The sequence below is a fragment of the Phoca vitulina genome, unplaced genomic scaffold, assembly GCF_004348235.1.
Source record: "Phoca vitulina isolate PV1807 unplaced genomic scaffold, GSC_HSeal_1.0 scaffold1, whole genome shotgun sequence".
Lineage (NCBI taxonomy): Eukaryota > Metazoa > Chordata > Mammalia > Carnivora > Phocidae > Phoca > Phoca vitulina.
The window spans coordinates 61,602,308-61,621,982 of NW_022589704.1; the positions used below are offsets into that span (position 1 = coordinate 61,602,308).

The 19,675-nt window shown below is 35.7% G+C and overlaps 1 protein-coding gene across 5 annotated transcripts in view; it reads right to left on the bottom strand.

The window, feature by feature from the left end:
• Positions 1-1,659: 1,659 nt before the first annotated feature.
• PPIG (peptidylprolyl isomerase G) overlaps positions 1,660-19,675 on the bottom strand; it is a 46,505-nt gene continuing 28,489 nt past the window's right edge. For all 5 annotated transcript variants that reach the window (XM_032408527.1, XM_032408564.1, XM_032408536.1 and 2 more), the window contains 5 exons: positions 10,074-10,284; positions 9,099-9,266; positions 6,947-7,034; positions 3,193-3,329; positions 1,660-2,992 (listed from right to left, as the gene is read on the bottom strand). In XM_032408527.1, coding sequence (XP_032264418.1) covers positions 1,885-2,992; positions 3,193-3,329; positions 6,947-7,034; positions 9,099-9,266; positions 10,074-10,284 — 1,712 coding nt within the window. In that variant the 3' untranslated portion in view covers positions 1,660-1,884. The remainder of the gene's footprint in view (positions 2,993-3,192; positions 3,330-6,946; positions 7,035-9,098; positions 9,267-10,073; positions 10,285-19,675) is intronic.

The window sequence follows — 19,675 nt, forward strand, 5'->3', positions numbered from 1 at the left end:
AACAGATATTTTTAAAATGCAATTCACTGAATTTAAAGATAATAACTAATTTAAAATATGTAACAGATTATATAGCTTGGGAACTCAAGACTCAATCATCCCTAAAGTAGGTTTGTGGTCAAAGTCTCTAAGGAATCAATCACCCCAGATTATCATAAACATCACTTTTATCATCAGGAAAAAAAAATTTAGAAAGACTTCATTGTGGATTATTTGCTTCAAGATATTCCAAACAATCTTATAATCATTACCTATTATTTGTTATGCAAACAGCTACCACAATGCCAAATGTTCATTACTGTATTAATCATTAATGGGAAGTATTATGTTAAGCACTGCTTTGCTCAGTACAAATAGCACTGAGTAGTTACTGGGTTTACCAAAAAGCTACCTTGGTAAAAGTTGATACTACACTGACAAATATGAAAGTACAAAACACTCTAAAGGCTACTATTAATTGGAATTCTGAAATTTCTTCTCAAATGAGGCAGGTTTTGTGTTTGCTGGATGTTCAGTATTTTATTTAGAAGAGATACTACAGAAAAAAAGGCCACACATCACAAAAATAGCAATATACAACACACAAAATTCTAAATGGACTTTGGGTATCTTTTACTGTTTAACTCTGTAAGCTATCAAATTTTGCAACTTTCTACTCTATGTGGCAATGTTGCACATGCCAAGCTAAATAATGTTAACAGTAATGGTATAAAGCCATCTGAATAGAAAGAAACCAGAGTCATAAACATGCTATACCCTATTGTGATACATAAATAGAAAAGATGCATTTTCTTGCCATTTGAAACTCACAACTATGAGAGTTAGAGAAGTCAGCTCAAGTTAAAAAACCAAATCCAAAACAAGAACCATGCAGAATTAACACTCAACTCTATATAGATCAGTGGCCAAAAGAGAAATCTTGGAAGTTAGTATGTCAATACTAACAATTTTTAGAATCTAACTTAAAGACCTGCACAAGTGGTATGTTTTAGTGAGAAAAATATCTTCATTTTAGAGAAAGATAATAGTAATTATAAAACAAGGTTCCCCAAAGCAAAAATTTCATCTCTCCAGACCAAAAGTGACATAGAATTGAGAATTACAATCTGATCTTCCAAGGTACAGTTCCTGTCAGATGCTGTATAACAGCAAGTCAAACTCAATCAGTACATCAACTGAAAAAATTACTCAACTATTTTTGTAAATAGTTAAGTAAATAAAACAAAACTAGGCAGGAAAAATATTAGTATGAATCAAGCTATGAGTGGAATTATAAAGAATAACATAGGCAGTACAATATAAATAACTTTTAAAGCACAAATTACTATAAAATCAAAAGTGATGACTTAAGATCTCAAGTTATTAGGATCCTGCTTTTCTGTGTTAATTAAAAGCTGCTGCTGCTGCAAGCCTCTACTTAAATGCAATCAGAAAATCTATACAAGATTTCTTCTATCTAGTGGCTTCTAAAGTTACTTTAATCATGAGAAACACAAGCTTCTGTAACAATGTATTCCAACAATCAGTTATGCTTGTTTTCAACTGGCTAATCACACAAACTGGGATGTAGAATAGCACATTTGCTATTGGCTGATTGTTGCAACACAAAAATGCATACATGAAATAGTTAAACACAGCACACAGTATTACACCAAAGTGTTTTTCTCATTTCAAGTTTATTAAAACTTTAGCAGTACAAATTATCCAGGTTGCAGATTATCAAAAGATCAACTCAATAAAGTCCACATTAAAAAAAAAAAAAAAAGGACAAACATAAAACCCAAAAACAATGAAAAGAGGAAAACAACATAAAGGAGATTCATCAGCAAGTCTCTAAAACTTAAAATTTGAACAGAATGGAAATAAGAAGTTTACACAACTCACTCATCCACTTTTGTCTTCATCTGTTCCAGGGCTTGATTCATGATCAAATTTTTTATTTTTATCATGTATGTGGTCATTTTCTTGACCCTTTGATTTTTGGTTTTCTTTTTCCACTGAGGATCTGGTCTTCTCATCCTCCTTATTTTTCAATGTGGAGAACTTTAACTCATTGTCCTGACTACTTTGTTTTATTTTTGAGAATGGACTTTGATCTCTCTCAGCCTTTTTTTCCCTATTATTTGAGCTATTATGATCACGATTTTTAGAGTACATTCTCTTCTCACCCTCAGAATTTTCTCTTCTGTGTGAACTCTTACTTTCTTGGTTTCTGTATTTTTCTTTGTTTCTGCTTTGACTTTCTTCTCTCTCTGAGCTCCGTGAATCTCTCCTCCTCCTCCTTCTATCTTTACTTCTTGATCTTCCTGGTGATGCTCTTCTCTCTCGGCTTCGTGACCTTCCCCTTCTCCTGTACTCTTGTTCTCTGTATCTATGGTACTCCTTGCTTCTGCTGCGATCTCGGTCATGGCTTCTAGATCGCACTCTTCTGCTCCTGTCCCTACTTCTGCTTCGTTCCCTTGTTCTACTATTGTAACTGTGTTTGCCTTTAGTGATATCACGTTCTCTACTTCTAGACTGTGCACGTCTATCCTTTTCCTTACTTTTATTATGATCATGCTCATTACTTTTTGATTCTAACTGTTTAGACTTCTCTTTACTTCTACTCCTTTCCTGATCTTTTCCTTTAGAATCAGACTTTTCTTTTTCTTTAACAATCTCATGATCCCTTTCTTTACTCCTTGATCTCATCCTCTTTTCTTCATGTCTATTATGCTTTGCATCTCTTTCTTTACTCTTTGATTTCTCTTTGCTCTTACTTCTACTTTTAGATTTGGCCCTTTTCTTCACTTTGTTTTTATTATACTTATCATCCTTTTCTGAGTTTCTTCTGATGTCTCTCTCTTTGCTGTTAGATTTGTGGTCTTTAACTTTCTTTTCCTTTTCATTTTTTCTGTTTGGACTCTCAGACACATGCCTGTGATCAGTTACTTTTTTCTCTTTTACTCTAACTGGACTTCTTTGATTTTCTTTTATTTCATTTAACTCACTCCTAAAAAATAAGGAGAAAAAAAAGCTTTTTGGAAATTTTATTAGAAAAAGGATGATGTCCATTATTAGCCAAAATGGTATTCTGTATTTTTAAAAATATTCAGAAACAATTGAAATGGCTATAAATTGAACAACTTTATGTACAAGAGTAAAAACAAAAATACTTGTCACTACATGTGAAATAATATAGGTAAATCTTACTTATCCCCTTTGATCCATCTTTCACCACTTGATACCCTCATTCTTTGTGCTCTCTGCATCTCTTGCCTCCAATGTGGAGGAGTCTCACTACGTCTGAAACGATCCCTTGATCTGGATCTAGAAGGAGTTCGGTAACGCTTAAAAAAATAAAATGGGAAAAATATTAACCTCCTAAAAATATAAAAGCATTACAATCATAGCTATAGCCTATACATTTCTAGGTTCAAATAAAATGTCCTATACTTCTATACCCTCTAAAATAAATAAGATTTCCTAATTTTCAGGTATGAAACCAGTGAGGCAAAAATACTTTAAACACTCACTCATACTATAAATTCTAAATAAAAAGCATTAACCACACAAACTCTAGCCACCCATGTCCTCTCCACAGAACTATCCTATTTAAGTGATGCTACTGGACCATAACAGGTACAGGAACCCTTACAAGTTGCCAAGTTTCAATTTGGAAATATGTATTCTTGATGTTTCCAAGCAAATATCCCATATTAGGAGAAAAACTGAGTAAATGCATAATGTTTATTTATTCAACCAATATTTACTCAGCTCTTGGAATGGCCAACCACTCTACCATGTGTTGCAGAAACATTAGTGAGCCAAGACATGTCTCAATTTTGCTCTTTTGGAACTTGAATTCTATAAGGCTAGGAGAACCCTTAGATAGATATATAATCACAGATATTCACAAGCACAAATCAGTTACAATTAGAATCAGCATAAAGGAAATACAGGGTGCTCAGAGAATATGTAACAGGGGAGATCCAGCCTAGTACAGGGAAAGTTAAATGATAATTAAAAGCTAACAACTAACAAACATGCATGAAGAGTTACATAGGCAAGGGTAAGGAAAAGAAGGTAAAAGTGTGAGGATGGATGGGTAAGGAAGAATATGTGAAGCATAAGAAATATCTTATTTGAAGGTCCCAAAACAGGAAAAAACACTGCACTTTTTAGAAATGACCACAAGATAGATCAGTACGGCTAAAGATAAAAACTGCCAGGGAGGGACGCCTGGGTGGCTCAGTCAGTTAAGCGTCTGCCTTCGGCTTAGGTCATGACCCCAGGGTCCTGGGATCGAGTCCCAAATCAGGCTCCTTCCTCAGCAGGGAGCCTGCTTCTCCCTCTGCCTGCCGCTCCCCGCCCTGCTTGTGCGGTCTCGCTGACAAATAAATAAATAAAAATCTTAAAAACAAACAAACCAACAAAAAAAAACTTCCAGGGAATGTAATACTAGATAATACTGATGAGGTAAGCAAGGACTAGATTTTATAAGGTCTCATAGGCCATGGTAACAATTTTGGACTTATCCTATAATCGATGGCAAAGGAATGACATTTTCATTCTTAAATGACCATTCTGGGGGCACCTGGGTGGCTCAGTTGTTAAGCGTCTGCCTTCGCCTCAGGTCATGATCCCAGGGTCCTGGGATCGAGTCCCACGTCAGGCTCCTTGCTTGGCAGGAAGCCTGCTTCTCCCTCACCCACTCCCCCTGCTTGTGTTCCCTCTCTCGCTGTTTGTGTCTTAAATCTTAAAAAAAATCTTTAAAAAAAAAAGACCATTCTGGATGCTGTTTAGAGAAAGAATTCTATCAGTGATTCTCAAATTGCTGTCTAGGGATCCCAAGACTCAGGGGATCTGTGAAGGCAAAACTATTTTCATTATATCATATTATTTGCCTTTTTCATTTTCACTCTTTCATTATTGTACAGTGGAGTTTTTCAGACTACATGATGTTTTAGTATCTTTGCTTTCATAGCTAATGGAATGTGTGCTTATATATTCTTGTATTTTAAATAGTTCTTGGTTTTAATTTCTAAAACTATAAATATCGATGGATATAACCCATATCACAAAAGCTCCTTTGGATCCTCAATAATTTTTAAAAGTGTAAAGAGAAGGGCACCTGGGTGGCTCAGGGATCGAGCCATGCATCAGGCTCCCTGTTCGGCGGGAAGCCTGCTTATCCCTCTCCCACTCCCCCGCTTGTGTTCCCTCTCTTGCTGTGTCTCTCTCTGTCAAATAAATAAAATCTTTAAAAAAAAAAAAAAAGTGTAAAGAGATTCTGGGGCACCTGGGTAGCTCAGTCAAGTGTCCAACTCGTGATTTCAGCTCAGGTCTTGATCTCAAGGTTGTGAGTTCAAGCCCCGCATTTAAAAAGAAAAAAAAAAGTGTAAAGAGAGTTCTAAGACAAAAAAGTTTGAGAACTGCCATGAGAACAGTTAGAAGGCCATTTACAGTTCAGAGAATATACAAAGGTAAACTGAATTAAGGTGATGGGAGTGAAGCTTGAGAAGTAGATGGATTTCAAAGTATTTACAAGGCTGAAATGAAGGGATTTGGTTTTGGTGTTGGATAAGATATACAAGGTAGGGGGGCGCCTAGGTGGTTCAGCCGGTTGAGCGTCTGCCTTCGGCTCAGGTCATGATCCCGGGGTCCTGGGATCAAGCCCCACATGGGGCTTCCTGCTCCGCGGGGAGCCTGCTTCTCCCTCTCCCACTCTCCCCTGCTTGTGTTCCCTCTCTCGCTGTGTCTCTGTCAAATAAATAAATAAAATCTTAAAAAAAAAAAAAGATATACAAGGTAGGAAAGGAGAGAAATAAAATGATTCTTGGGCTTTAAGTAACTGCACAGGTGTTGGTGTCTATCAGTGAGAGCAGGAACCTAAAGGAGGTCTGAAGAGGAAGTGCTTATGCTCAACATTATATACACTGAGTGTGAGGTGTCTGTTAAGCAACTAGCTGGCTGTCAAATAAGTCTTGGCACCAGAAAAGCAAATGAGCATTTGATACTTATCAACACACAGGTAAGCCACTGAAGCTGTGGGAGTGATGAGACTGCCCAAGGACCATATGCAGAGTGAGAAGAGTTGGAACCCTGAGGTACTACTATATTAAAGGCCAGGTATAAGAGTGTGAACTAGCAGTGGACATTCAAAATAGACTGGCCAGAGACAGAAAGAAAATAGGACAGAAGCAAGTGGAAAGAGTATTACAAGGAGGGAGATTAAGTAAGACAAAGACTGAAAGGACCCACTGGATTTTATGACTTATAGCCAACCATATAGCAAGTGCTATTTTCAGCAGAATGGTAGAAGATGAACTGAAATGGTTTAGAAATGAGTAAGAAGTGAAGAAATAATATACCAAGTAGAGCCACATTTCTAAAAAGTTTTGAAGACTCAAGATATTCGGATGGGGAGAATCCAGGAAAGAGGATGAAATACAGGAACAGGGTTAATTTTTATTAATTTTTAACAAGATCAGAGATATAATGGTCAGGAAGTAACAAGGAGGCACAAGAAAGACACTGATCTCATTTTACACCATGCACATGTAAAATCTATTAACATCCATATATTTTCAGTTTGGAAGTACCAACACAAAGAAGTTACTATAAAAAGAGAACATGGGGCGCCTGGGTGGCTCAGTCGTTAAGCGTCTGCCTTCAGCTCAGGTCATGATCCCAGGGTCCTGGAATCGAGCCCCGCATCGGGCTCCCTGCTCTGCGGGAGGCCTGCTTCTCCCTCTCCCCCTCCCCCTGCTTGTGTTCCCTCTCTTGCTGTGTCTCTGTCAAATACATAAATAAAATCTTTAAAAAAATAAATAAAATAAAAAGAGAACATAATATCCATATCTACTCTAAATTTTAGTTACCTATAAAACAATATTTAAGAAACACTCAAATTATTTACGATAAATGCAATATTATTAAGATTTCTGGGAAAAGAATCACCTACCCTTGGTCCTCTTCCTTTAATTTTCCTGCCAGACCTAGTAACTAAAAGTCGCCTCTGGTATGAAGCAGGCTGGGAGTTAGGTGGATTACTAGAAGGAAGCAAAGGGAAAATTAAAATACACACACACACACACACACACACACACACACACACACACACACACAGGAATATTACTTGGTCATCAAAAAATGAAATCTTAACCATTTGCAACGATGTGGATGGAACTAGAGGGTATTATGCTAAGTGAAATAAGTCAGTCAGAGAAAGACAATTATATGATTTCACACAAATGTGCAAGTTAAACAAGACAGATGATCATAAGGGAAGAGAGGGAAGAATAAAATCAGACGAAATCAGAGAGGGAGACAAACCGTAAGAGACTCTTAACTACAGGAAACAAACAGGGTTGCTGGAGGGATGGGGTAACTGGGTGATGGGCATTAAGGAGGGCACCTGATGTAATTAGCACTGGGTATTGTATGCAACTGATGAATCACTAGACTCTACCTCTGAAACTAATAAAATATATGTTAATGAATTAAATTTAAATTAAAACAACTATAAAAATGGATCTGGAGAATACAGCTTTACTGATCTAAACTAATAAATTTAAATCTTATACATAATCAGTAGTTTTCAATGTTATCAATTCCTACTAGGTATCTGGAAAAGTATGGGAGCATTTTTCAACTGTCAATGACTAGACAGTGCTACTGGTACTTAGAACCATGAGTTAGGAATGCTAAAATCTTGTAATGCATGAGAATGAAGAACTATTCTGCCCCAAAATGCCAGCTGTGTGCTGAGAAACCCTGTTAAATAACCATTTTTAAGATGAAATTAACTTGACAGCATTAAGGAAAATCAACATAGAAGAGTTCATATAGCTCAGCATAGGCGGTATGCCACTAAGAAAATAATTTTAAAACTATCTTATTCCAGGGGTGCCTGGGTGGCTCAGTAGGGTTGAGCATCTGACTCTTGATTTCGGCTCAGGTCACGATCTTAGGGTCCTGGGATCAAGCCCTTGTCGAGCTCTGTGCTCTATGGGGAGTCCGCTTGAGATTCTCTCCCTCTGCCCCTCCCTCTGCTCACGCACACACTCTCTCTAAAATAAATAAAATCTTTAAAAAAGAAAAAAACAACCCCATCTTATTCCAAAGTAGCTTATAATCCTATAAGCAACTGTTCACTGTCAAAAGAACTATAGAAAAGAGTAATTAAAGATAATAAAGTAGACACAAGCTGGTGTGAATTAGCAAAACATTTATATCCTGGTTTATACCAAAAAGGGAAACTGTTTTCAAAAAATAATGAGTTAATATTTAATTAGCACAAACAATATCCATGTAAGTTATGTTTGAAAAGTTCATTCTAAAGTAGTTCAAACATTATCTCTGTAATATTTATTTCCTTAAAAATACCTTTCCTAGTACTTGAGGAAAAATTAACTCAATCCACTCCACTGAAATTACCCCAAGTTTCAAATAACTTTTTTAAAAATAAAACTAACATTTATTTTTATATTTTTACTGTATTGTGAAAGTATATGGGAGATACTCAGAATTTTATTACTTTTATGTTATTAACAATACATTTCTAATCATAAATAAGAAAATGACTTCAATCTTTTTTTCTATTTTTGGAGATAATTATTAAAATGATTTATAAAGAACCAATAGGCCAACTAATACTAATAATGTGAATTTACGCAGAAACATTTTCAAAGAACTTGAATATATCAATTTTCATTACCACAATACTATAAATTAGGCATGAAAACAGCATTTTTGCCCTATTAAATTGAAAAATAAAGGTTCTTACTTGCTTAGAAGTTTAATATATACAAATTACACAGTAAGACAGCTTGTTTTAAATGGAATTGGTCTGAAATGCCACAATGCATCTTTTTGCAGTGCTTATTTTTCAAAAAAGTAACTTTTAACTCAAAATCTGTTTGAATTAAATCATTTTCTCTTTTTAGATATATAGTTAACAAAAAGGAGCTTTGCTAACTTTATCCTATAAAAAAAGATTTCAATCTTGGGACAAGGTCACCAATTAAATCTTGTTTCAAGTACATAAAGACTTAAAAAAAAAGTTCTGTTTTAAAGAGTGTAGGGCACTCTACAAGACAGACACATTAACATACCACTCTCTCTCTCGCTCTCTTTCTCTGTTTTTCCTTTCTTTTTCATCAGCTTTAGGAGGACTTTTTCTCATTAGGAATCTATTTTCAGGTATAGGAGGGATCTCTTCTGGACGGACAGTAGACTGGGGTTGTGCTTCAAGATTTTCAGTCTCACTTTCACTAGATGCACTTAACAGAAAACATACAAAAAAAATTCCATTTCGTTATTATGCACCTACCCCAAATTTCCAATTGTTGGTATTTCTTTCCTTTGTAAGATGTCATAACATATAAGCCATCCTGCCCACCCCCTCAAAGATGCAATAACATACAGAAAATCCTCCTTCATTCGTCTGACAAACCAGCTAACCAACCCAAAAGCAAAACCAATTGTTTCCATTATCACATTCTCAGAAAGTATTTTCCAATAAAATGGATCTAAAACATGGAACTCCACAGGCAATGTACTCTGATAAATTTAAAATACTTAAAAATGTAGGCAAAGAAATTAGTTGCTTTAAAGACAACAGGCGTAAGACAAGTTTTAGTACATAGATCATTTCAGACAAAACAGAAAAGAAAGTAAATATACTGACAATATTTGCTTCTACCCTTGTGTTTTCATAGCAACAAAGGAAATAAAGGACAAAAAAAGCAAGAGAGACTGCTATAAAAAATAAGGAAAATAATAATTGGTTTCCTATAATTCTCATTAATCCTATATATTCCTCCTAAGAAACACAAACCTATAAAACCAAAAGCATCTTTTCACTGAGTTCAGACAAACAGAACTGAATGGCTTTGTTGAAAATGATATGAATGTACCTAAATTTAATCTACAGACTGTAGAATCAAAATGGTCTTATACTTAATGCTAGGAAATATTCCTATTTTAATATTGCCATACAGATGATCCAAAATCCCAATAGATTTACTTATAAACTGAAGGGAATCAGAATATAAAGCTAGTATTATAAAAGAATTTAAAATTAAGACCTTTTCTTGCTTTTCTTTCGCTTCTTCTTTTCTTTCTTGTGTTTTCGGGAATTTTTCCTATGTTTCTTTTTTCTTTTTTTTGATTTCTCTTCAGAAGCACTTTCTGAATCAGAAGAATCAGAAGACGACTGAGAATCACTTGAGCTATCTGAGTCACTGGATGAGGAGGAAGATGATGATGACTTATGTCTTTTCTTTTCTTCCTTCTTAGCTTTAATAAGAAACAAAAATGGTTTTGGTCAGCACTTTTTAGATAAACTTTATAAGTGGAAATTTAGGTTTGCAGCAGATTCTCACTAAGTCCAGTATTTAACACTTAGCTCATCCAGCTATTTGAACTGAGGAGTACAGGAAAGGAGTCAAGACTTAGGATTAGAATCCAGATCCCTGGATTCATAGATCGAAGTTCTATCTATTACACCAAAGAATTTTGGAAAAGTAACAGGTTAAGTCTAAAACACTAAGTTGATTTTAGGAAACATTTAAATGACAGTTTCTAAAAAGCACAGAATTTTGAGTCCCAGATTCGAATCTTCTTGTGGTTTTCAACTTTTTCTATTATCAAGAATAGAGGTAGAACTGTAGGAGAGAAATAACACACATAAAAAATACTTTGCATAAATGTGGAAAATAAGAAACATGACTCCACTGGCATTGGCTTGTTTCAATGCCTGAGCATTCCTCTAATGATTAAGAAATTTAGCTTAGTTGAAGAGAATTACCACAGAGGGTAATCATTTGCCAATGGTTAATAACTATGCTACAAAACTATGCTACAAAAATAATTTCAAATTGACATTTTATTTTGGATTAAGTAGGTAATAATTTTTAAAGGGATCCCAAAACTCAAATGCTTTAAGGACCAGGCAACAAATATAAATAAGTGAAATTAACCAGGTATGATACAACAGGAATTGGGGAAAGATAAGACAAACTGAATAGAGCCTGACTCATCTAAAGGTATTCTAATTCCAACTATGGTGGACTTAAAGTGAAATCAGGCCAAAGATGTGACAACACTGATATATGGTAAGTATAATAAACTGGAACACATCAAATAAATATATTAGAATTCATCAGTTCATAATGATATTGGTAAATAAAATATAAAGAAGTTACCTGCTTTTCCTTATACAAACTGTACCCACAGGCTAACCAAACAGTAAATGAAAGGAAGATGCTCTTTTATCAACAGTATTCCAGGAATAAATGAAGCAGAAGTGAGGATTAGGATATCATGATGAGGCACTGACACCAGGACTGCTGCAGAGCACAAGAACTACTTTTCGTATATGACACTTGCTCTCGTCAAATAAATAAATCCATCCATCCATCCATCCACCCACCCATCCAAACTGCATCTGATCAACTTTCTAGACCTAACTACAAAGTCATATGAAATAGAGGCAAAAAAGAACACATTACATAACAAAGATGCAATCAGTATAATCTAATGTCTGTAATAATGGAAAACACTACAGGACAAATGACCTAGCTTGTTCAACAAATAAATCTCAAGGAAATAAAAGAGATGGTACCGGAAATCTATTTAAAACAAAATGAAAAAAATCTCACAAACCCAATGTCTGAACCTTACTTGGATTCAAATTAAAACATTAAAAAAATTACATTAATGAAACAATTAGAAATTTGAACACTGACAGGAATATTTAGGAATATACATGTGTGTACACGATTATGATATTAGTTTTCTTAAAAGAATCGTTTTTTAGACCAATAATGAAATATTTATCAATAAAATGTTATGCCTAGAATTTGCTTCAAAATAACAAGAAAGGGAGAACTGGCCAGGATATAGGTAAAATCATACTGGCCATGACTTAATTGTTGAAGCTGCGTAATGAACACTATTGTTTGGTTATACTACTTTGACCACTTCTGTATATGTTAGTATTTTCCATGATTAAAAAAAAAAAATCAGAGCACAAAGAAAATACATCTTTGGACTGACTGTTGGTTAATTACAGACCTTAATTGAAAGGGTTAACAGCTGGTTTATAGCCTTTCCTTTAGCCTCAGGAGCACCTGAGGATCTGGCAGTTGGCCAAATCATTCTTGAAACTCTTAGCTCAGAATTTATAGGAGTGTACTAATTAAAAAATAAATGACAATCTGGCTGAAGTTACTATGTACTTTACCCAGGACTTGCAGTTCACCACACCAAGATTGTTTTTCCAGTACCAGTAAGATGCTGCTGCACTGGAGAATGGGAATAAGGTATAAAAGGTGAAGGCAGGGGGGAGGAGAAAAAAAAAAAAAAAGGTGAAGGGACCTGACGTAAAGGCTTCATCACACAGCCATGTTCCTCAGGATCATGAACATAACAAGAGTGAGATGCCTGGGACATATGCAAGCTCTGCCTAGAAATCATGAGATCTCTACTATGTTGTTGCTGTACAAACTACGCTGTTCCTGTCCTGAATCCTTTCTTAAAGGAAAATAAACTTAGTGCTGAGTAAAGTCTATTTTGTATTTTGTCTCATGAGTCCAACTGTTAATCTGAACCCAAGCCCACTGTTGTCGGTTGAGGCACAGAATGGGTATGTAAACATATACAAACTGAAACATCCACTTATATATACTACAAACCTGAGAGATGGGTGGATGGGTAGGAGGTAATCAAACTTAAACTGAAGGAATAAATTCATAATGAATAACTCTAAATATGAGATCACAAAATAGGCAAGCAAAATATTTCACATAAACACAGTAATGCTTTACTTGATTACCATGATTTACCAGATTAACAAAGCTTTATTTACCAGTTCCAACTTATATTTATTTTGCATTGAGATTCTTTCCCATGATAAATACACTGCAGTTCGCTTCTTTAACAAAAGCCTAATCTCCCCACCAAATGTATTAAATACATTTCAAATGACCATAATTTAGTTCACATATCACTTTTTAAAAAATATTTTATTTATTTGAGAGCAAGGGAGAGAGTGAGATAGAGACAGAGTTAGTTCTAATAGAATATATCCTGAGTCTCAAAATCTGTGTTAAACTAAATTTAAAAATATGATTTACGCACATTGTGAATCTGACTGAAACTTTATCCTTCTCAGATTAACAAATACAGATGACCACACCCTTGCAGTCAAAAATCCATGTGTAATTTTTGACTCCACAAAAACTTAACTGCTAATAGCCTACTGTTGACCAGAAACCTTACCAATAATTATAGTCAAGCAACACATATTTTTGTAGGTTTATATGGATTATATACTGTATTTTATTTTATTTTACCTTTTTAGAGAGAAGGAGAGGCGGAGAGAGAGAAGGGGGGGCAGAGGGGTGGAGGGAGGGAGAGGGGGAGGGAGGGAGAGAGAGAGAGAGAGAGAGCGAGCAACTGTAGCAGGCTCTACGCCGAGCATGGAGTCTATAGGTATGGACCTCAATCTCTCAACCCTGAGATCATGACCTGAGCCAAAATCAAGAGTTGGATGCTTACTCAACTGAGCCACCAGGCACCCCTATATACTGTATTCTTAAAATAAGTGAGAGAAAAAATATTAAGAAAATCATAAGGACGAAAAATACATTTACAGTACTACACTGTTTTTATATATTTTAAAAAATCCATGTATAAGTAGACTTGTGCAGTTCAAACCCGTGTGCAAGGGTGAACTGTATGTTTAATTGAGTAATATATAGATAGTATATAGTACATATAATACTAAAGTAAATAGTTTATAGATAAGTCTGTAACATGAAGGCAGGATGTAGAGTATATGGGCAAGTTCCATAATAAACTTAAAAGATATGCACCTTCCCTCACAGAGTTTAGAATCTATTTGGAAAATAAGACCAACAAGTGTGCATTCAATAGCAAACAGCATCAGAAAATATACACTTTAGTAAATTTTCCAGAAACTGACTATAAATTGTATAAGGATTTAAAGTGAGTATGGTTAATAAACACAAAAGTAAAAAAAAATAAAAGAAACACAAAAGTAGAAAGGCTTTCAAGAAGTCAGTTCCACTGTTACACAACATATGTATTCCTCTAAATTACTATGCTGTGTATGAAAAATTACACAATAAAAACTACATGGCTTATGGGAAAAATGGGAAAAGGGGTGCAAAACCCAAAAACTTCATCAATGACATAAAAAAAAGTACAGGAAACTAATAAAAATGGCAGCAGAGTTTTACACACATTAAATGGTTAATGCATAAATACAACAATAAATGTGACACTTTACTTTGAAAAAAACCTAGGGTTCACCTGTGGCAATAAATATTAGGGGGCTATAATGTGTGAGTTACTGTAAAGTAGTGGAAGGGTGATCTAAAATCAGATGGAAGGTTTCAGCAGTAGATTGTGCTTGAGTGTGACTCATAACACAAGTAATTAACTGTGATAGTTTAGTTGATGTTTAAGGTGTGTGTAATGTGTAATTTTTGTGTATTCCTGTGAAGCTGTTACCCTGGGTGTAATTTTCTGCATTCACTTTATGTTTCTTCTAAACAAGATCATGTATAAACAAAGGTGAAAAAGGTATTACGTTCAAATTGTTTTCTAATATACCAATTGAATAAAAAAGCATGTTTTCAAAACAAACAGTATAGCAGAACTGACTATATTACATTAAGATTTCATAGGAGTAGGAATAGTGGGGATTAATATCTGTACTCACAAAATGCTAATAAGCACTGAACAAACAGTCCCTTTATAGGTGTAATTTAAGAACGAGTAGATGAGGGGCGCCTGGGTGCCTCAGTCGTTAAGCATCTGCCTTTGGCTCAGGTCATCATCCCAGGGTCCTGGGATCGAGCCCCGCATCGGGCTCCCTCCTCAGCGGGAAGCCTGCTTCTCCCTCTCCCCCTCCCCCTGCTAGTGTTCCCTCTCTCGCTGTGTCTCTGTCAAATGAATAAATAAAAGCTTAAAAAAAAAAAAAAAAGAATGAGTAGATTATAACCAAGGAGGTAAAAGACCTGCACTCTGAAACTATAAAACATTGATGAAAGAAACTGAAGATGACACAAATGGAAAGATATTCCATACTTACGGTTTGGAAGAACAGATGTTAAAATGTCCATACTACCAAAACAATCTACAGATTTAATGCAAATCCTATTGAAATACCAAGAACATTTTTCACAGAACTGGAAAAACAATCCTAAAATCTGTATGGAACCACAAAAGATCCTAATAGTCAAAGCAATCTTGAAAAAGGACAAAACTGGGGCGCCTGGGTGGCTCAGTCGTTAAGCGTCTGCCTTCGGCTCGGGTCATGATCCCAGGGTCCTGGGATCGAGCCCCGCATCGGGCTCCCTGCTCGGCGGGAAGCCTGCTTCTCTCTCTCCCACTTATCCTGCTTGTGTTCCCTCTCTGGCTGTCTCTCCCTGTCAAATAAATAAATAAAAAAAAAAAAAAAAAAAAAGAAAAAGGACAAAACTGAAAGTATCACAATCCCAAAATTTCAAGATACACTACAAAGCTGTAGTAATCAAAACAGTACAACCATGAGAGATGATGGACTCTGAAAAACAAACTGAGGGTTCTAGAGGGGAGGGGGGTGGGAGGATGGGTTAGCCTGGTGATGGGTATTGAGGAGGGCACATTCTGCATGGAGCACTGGGTGTTATGCACAAACAATGAATCATGGAACACTACATCTAAAACTAATGATGTAATGTATGGGGATTAACATAACAACAAAAAAATAAAAATAAAAAAAATAAAAAAAATAAAAAACCAGTACAGTACTAGCCCCCAAAAAGACACAGAGATCAACAGAACAGAATAGACAGTTCAGAAATAAACCCATGATTATATGGTCAATTAACCTATAACAAAGGAGGCAAGAATATACAACAGGTAAAAGACAGTCTCTTCAACAAATGGCATTGGGAAAACTGGACAGCAACATGTAAAAGAATGAAACCAGACCACTTTCTAACACCATACACAAAAATAAACTCAAAATGGATTAAAGATCTAAATATGAGTTCTGAAACCATAAGAATCCTAGAAGAAAGCACAAGCAGTCATTTCTCTGACATTAGCTGCAGCATCTTTTTTCTAGGTATGTCTCCAGAGGCAAGGGAAACAAAAAAACTATTTAGACTACATCAAAATATAAAGGTAATATAAAGCTATTAATATAATAAACTATTCAGACTACATCAAAATATAAAGCTTCTGCACAGCAAAGGAAACAATCAACAAAACTAAAAGACAACTAACTGAATGGGAGAAGGTATTTGCAAATGACATATCCAATAAAGGGTTAGTTTCCAAAACATATGAAGAACTTATACAACTCAACACCAAAAACCCAAATAATCCAATTAAAATTGGGCAGAAGACATGAATAGACATTTCTCCAAAGAAGACATCCAGATGGCCAAGACAAATGAAAAGCTGCTCAACATCACTCATCATCAGGGAAATGCAAATTAAAACCACAATGAAGTATCACTTCGGACCTGTCACAACGACTAAAATCAAAAACACAAGAAACAAGTGTTGATGAGCATGTGGAGAAAAAAGAACCCTCATGTACTGTTGGTGAGAATGCAAACAGTTGCAGCCACTCTGGAAAACAGTACGGCGGTTCCTCAAAAAATTAAAAATAGCATTATCACATGATCCAGTAACTCCACTACTGGGTATTTACTGACAAAATACAAAAACACTAATTTGAAAAGAGATATACACCCCTGTTTATTGCAGCATTATTTAAAATAGTGAAATTATGGAAGCAGCCTAAGTGTCCACTGATAGATGAATGGACAAAAATGTGGCATATATACAATGGAGTATTACTCAGCCATAAAAAACAACGAAATCTTGTCATTTGCAACAACACAGATGGATCTATAGGGTATAATACTAAGTAAATAAGTCAGTCAGTGAAAGACAAATACCATGTAATTTCACTCTTGTGGAATTTAAGAAACAAAACAAACGAACTCTCTTTTAGAGAACAAACTGATGGTTATCAGAATTGGGGGGGCGGTTGGGGGGGGTGAAATAGGTGAAAAGGATTAAGAGTACACTTATCATGATGAGCACTGAGTAATGTATAGAATTGTTGAAGCATTATACTGTACATCTAAAACTAAGAGAATGTTGTATGTTAATTACACTGGATTAAATTAAATTAAATTACACTGGCAATTAAAATCAATCAAATGGCTAAAGGAATTTCTCCAAAGAGAAAGGGAATAATAGAAAGTGGCTTGGAATTTCAGAAAGAAAAAACAAGAATGGGTAAAAGATACGGGATAAAGGAACAATCAGTTCATATAACTATAAATGATTCTTAAATTAAAAGATGCTAGGGGCGCCTGGGTGCCTCAGTCGGTTAAGTGTCCCAACTCTTGGTTTCGGCTCATGTCATGATCCCAGGGTCCTGAGATGGAGCTTGGAGTCCGCTTGAAGATTCTCTCCCTCTGCCCCTTCCCCCATTTTCATGCTAAAAATAAATAAATCTTAAAAAAAAAAGATGCTAATATCAAACACCTTAGAGAAATGCCAATTAAAATCAGCTGAAAAAAAAATCCCACCTATTATTAGGCTGACAAAGATTAAAGAGTTTGACAATACATGGCTTTGCAAAGTATATAAGGGTAATTAATTTTGTGTTCAATGGCAGTGTCTATCAAAATTACAAATGCATGACCCTTATAATCTATTAATTCCATTTTTAGGAATTTATCCCCTGTAATCTATTAATTCCATTTTAGGAATTTGACCAAAATTCACATACATTTAGAATGATATACAAAACGTGGGAATGAAAACTGACGGGCAGAGACAGGAAGGAGACTTCATTGACTATCCTTTCTGGCCTCTAAATTTTAAAGCAAATGAATATATTAAATTTAAAAAAATTGTAGAGGGGCACCTGGGTGGCTCAGTCGTTAAGCATCTGCCTTTGGCTCAGGTCATGATCCCAGGGTCCTGGGATAGAGCCACACGTCGGGCTCCCTGCTCAGCAGGGTGTCTGCTTCTCCCTCTCCCACTCCCCCTGCTTGTGTTCCCTCTCTCGCTGTGTCTCTTTGTGTCAAATAAATAAATAAAATCTTTACCAAAAAAAGAAAAAGAAAAACTGTAGATACTGGGGTGCCTGGGTGGCTCAGTTGGTTAAGCAGCTTCCTTCAGCTCAGGTCATGATCCTGGGGTCCTGGGATGGAGCCCCAAGTCAGGGTCCCTGCTTAGTGGGGAGTCTACTTCTCCCTCTCCCTCCACCCCTCTCCCCGCACTCATGCTCTCTCTCGCTCACTCTCTCAAATAAAATCTTAAAAAAATAATAAAAAGTTAAAAATTGTAGATATTTTAAAACTTCCAAGTATGATAATAATGGTTTCCATCCCGCAAAAAATCCTCCTATACTTGCCTAACCACTTACACACAATCTGTTCCAAAGTATCTGTTAGAAACATGTAGGTATCCTTAAGGTCAAATTAAACATTACTAAAAGCAAAACGACAAGGCAAATTAAAATTCAGAATGGATGAAAAGGAATTATGAAGAGTAACACTTTCAACTTTGGGGCCATTTCTGGATAATTTTTTTAGATTATGTAGTTTGCTTATCATCAGGTCAAAGAATTTCCCAAACCTATTCATAGACTTTTTTGAGGGCTGGGATAGGATGTAGTGTAATCTATTAATTAGGTATTGACTTCACTAGTATGATATTAAAGTTTAAAAAAAAAAAGCTCCAGAACATTTTGCTTGTAAAAATCTCAGGTGAAAAAAATGCTGCCTTATTCATTTTTATTTGAGATCTACAGATTTTACACCAATGAATTTCATGTGAAACCTTTATACTGAAGGAAATTTCTAGGGCACCATCAAGTAAGATTAAAGAACAGAACAGAAATAAAGAACAGAACTACTCCTAAAACAGGTCTCCCTTAGATATTTTCATTTCATATTACTGGTCTTATCTTCTAATCAGTTTCTAAGTTTAACATCCCACTATTTTCCATTAAAAGTGCCATCACCACTGCTCCTAATTCCAGGTTAACGGCAATGAATGGGATCCTGTTGCTATACAAATGAGTCTCTGGTGTTCTTTACCGTCTCCTGAGTACAAGATTCACTAGCTGCTTTCCTTGCTCTGTTCTTTGCATATTGCCAGGCAATGTTTCCTACCCACATAATATGCAAAATTTCTGCTCATATAACTATCTATTTATTGTCCTCTTGCCACAACTCAGCACTTGTGTTTCTGTAATATAGCAATGGCCCTGTTTCATGTTGCATGGTCAAAGTATACCTCTAGCAAACTCTGAAAAGACCATGACCTGAGGTCATGCCAACTCCTGAAAAACCAGTTAAGTATCTTGACCAAGGTAGTGGTTTCACTCTCTGGTGGTCTGTGTTCTATCCTCCACTCTGCCCCATGACAGCCTCTACAGAAATGCAGTTTTCATTAGCCTCCAGTGTTCCATTTCTGCATCTTTTGGAAGGTTCTTCTCCTTGACTGTGAACCTTCTCAGGCACATTCAAGTGGCTACAAAAAGCAGAATTTCCAATCTTGCAACAGCAAAGGGAGAAAGGCCCAAGAAGATTGCCCAGACTCACCAAGACCATATACAGGTGGGCCCAGACAGTCA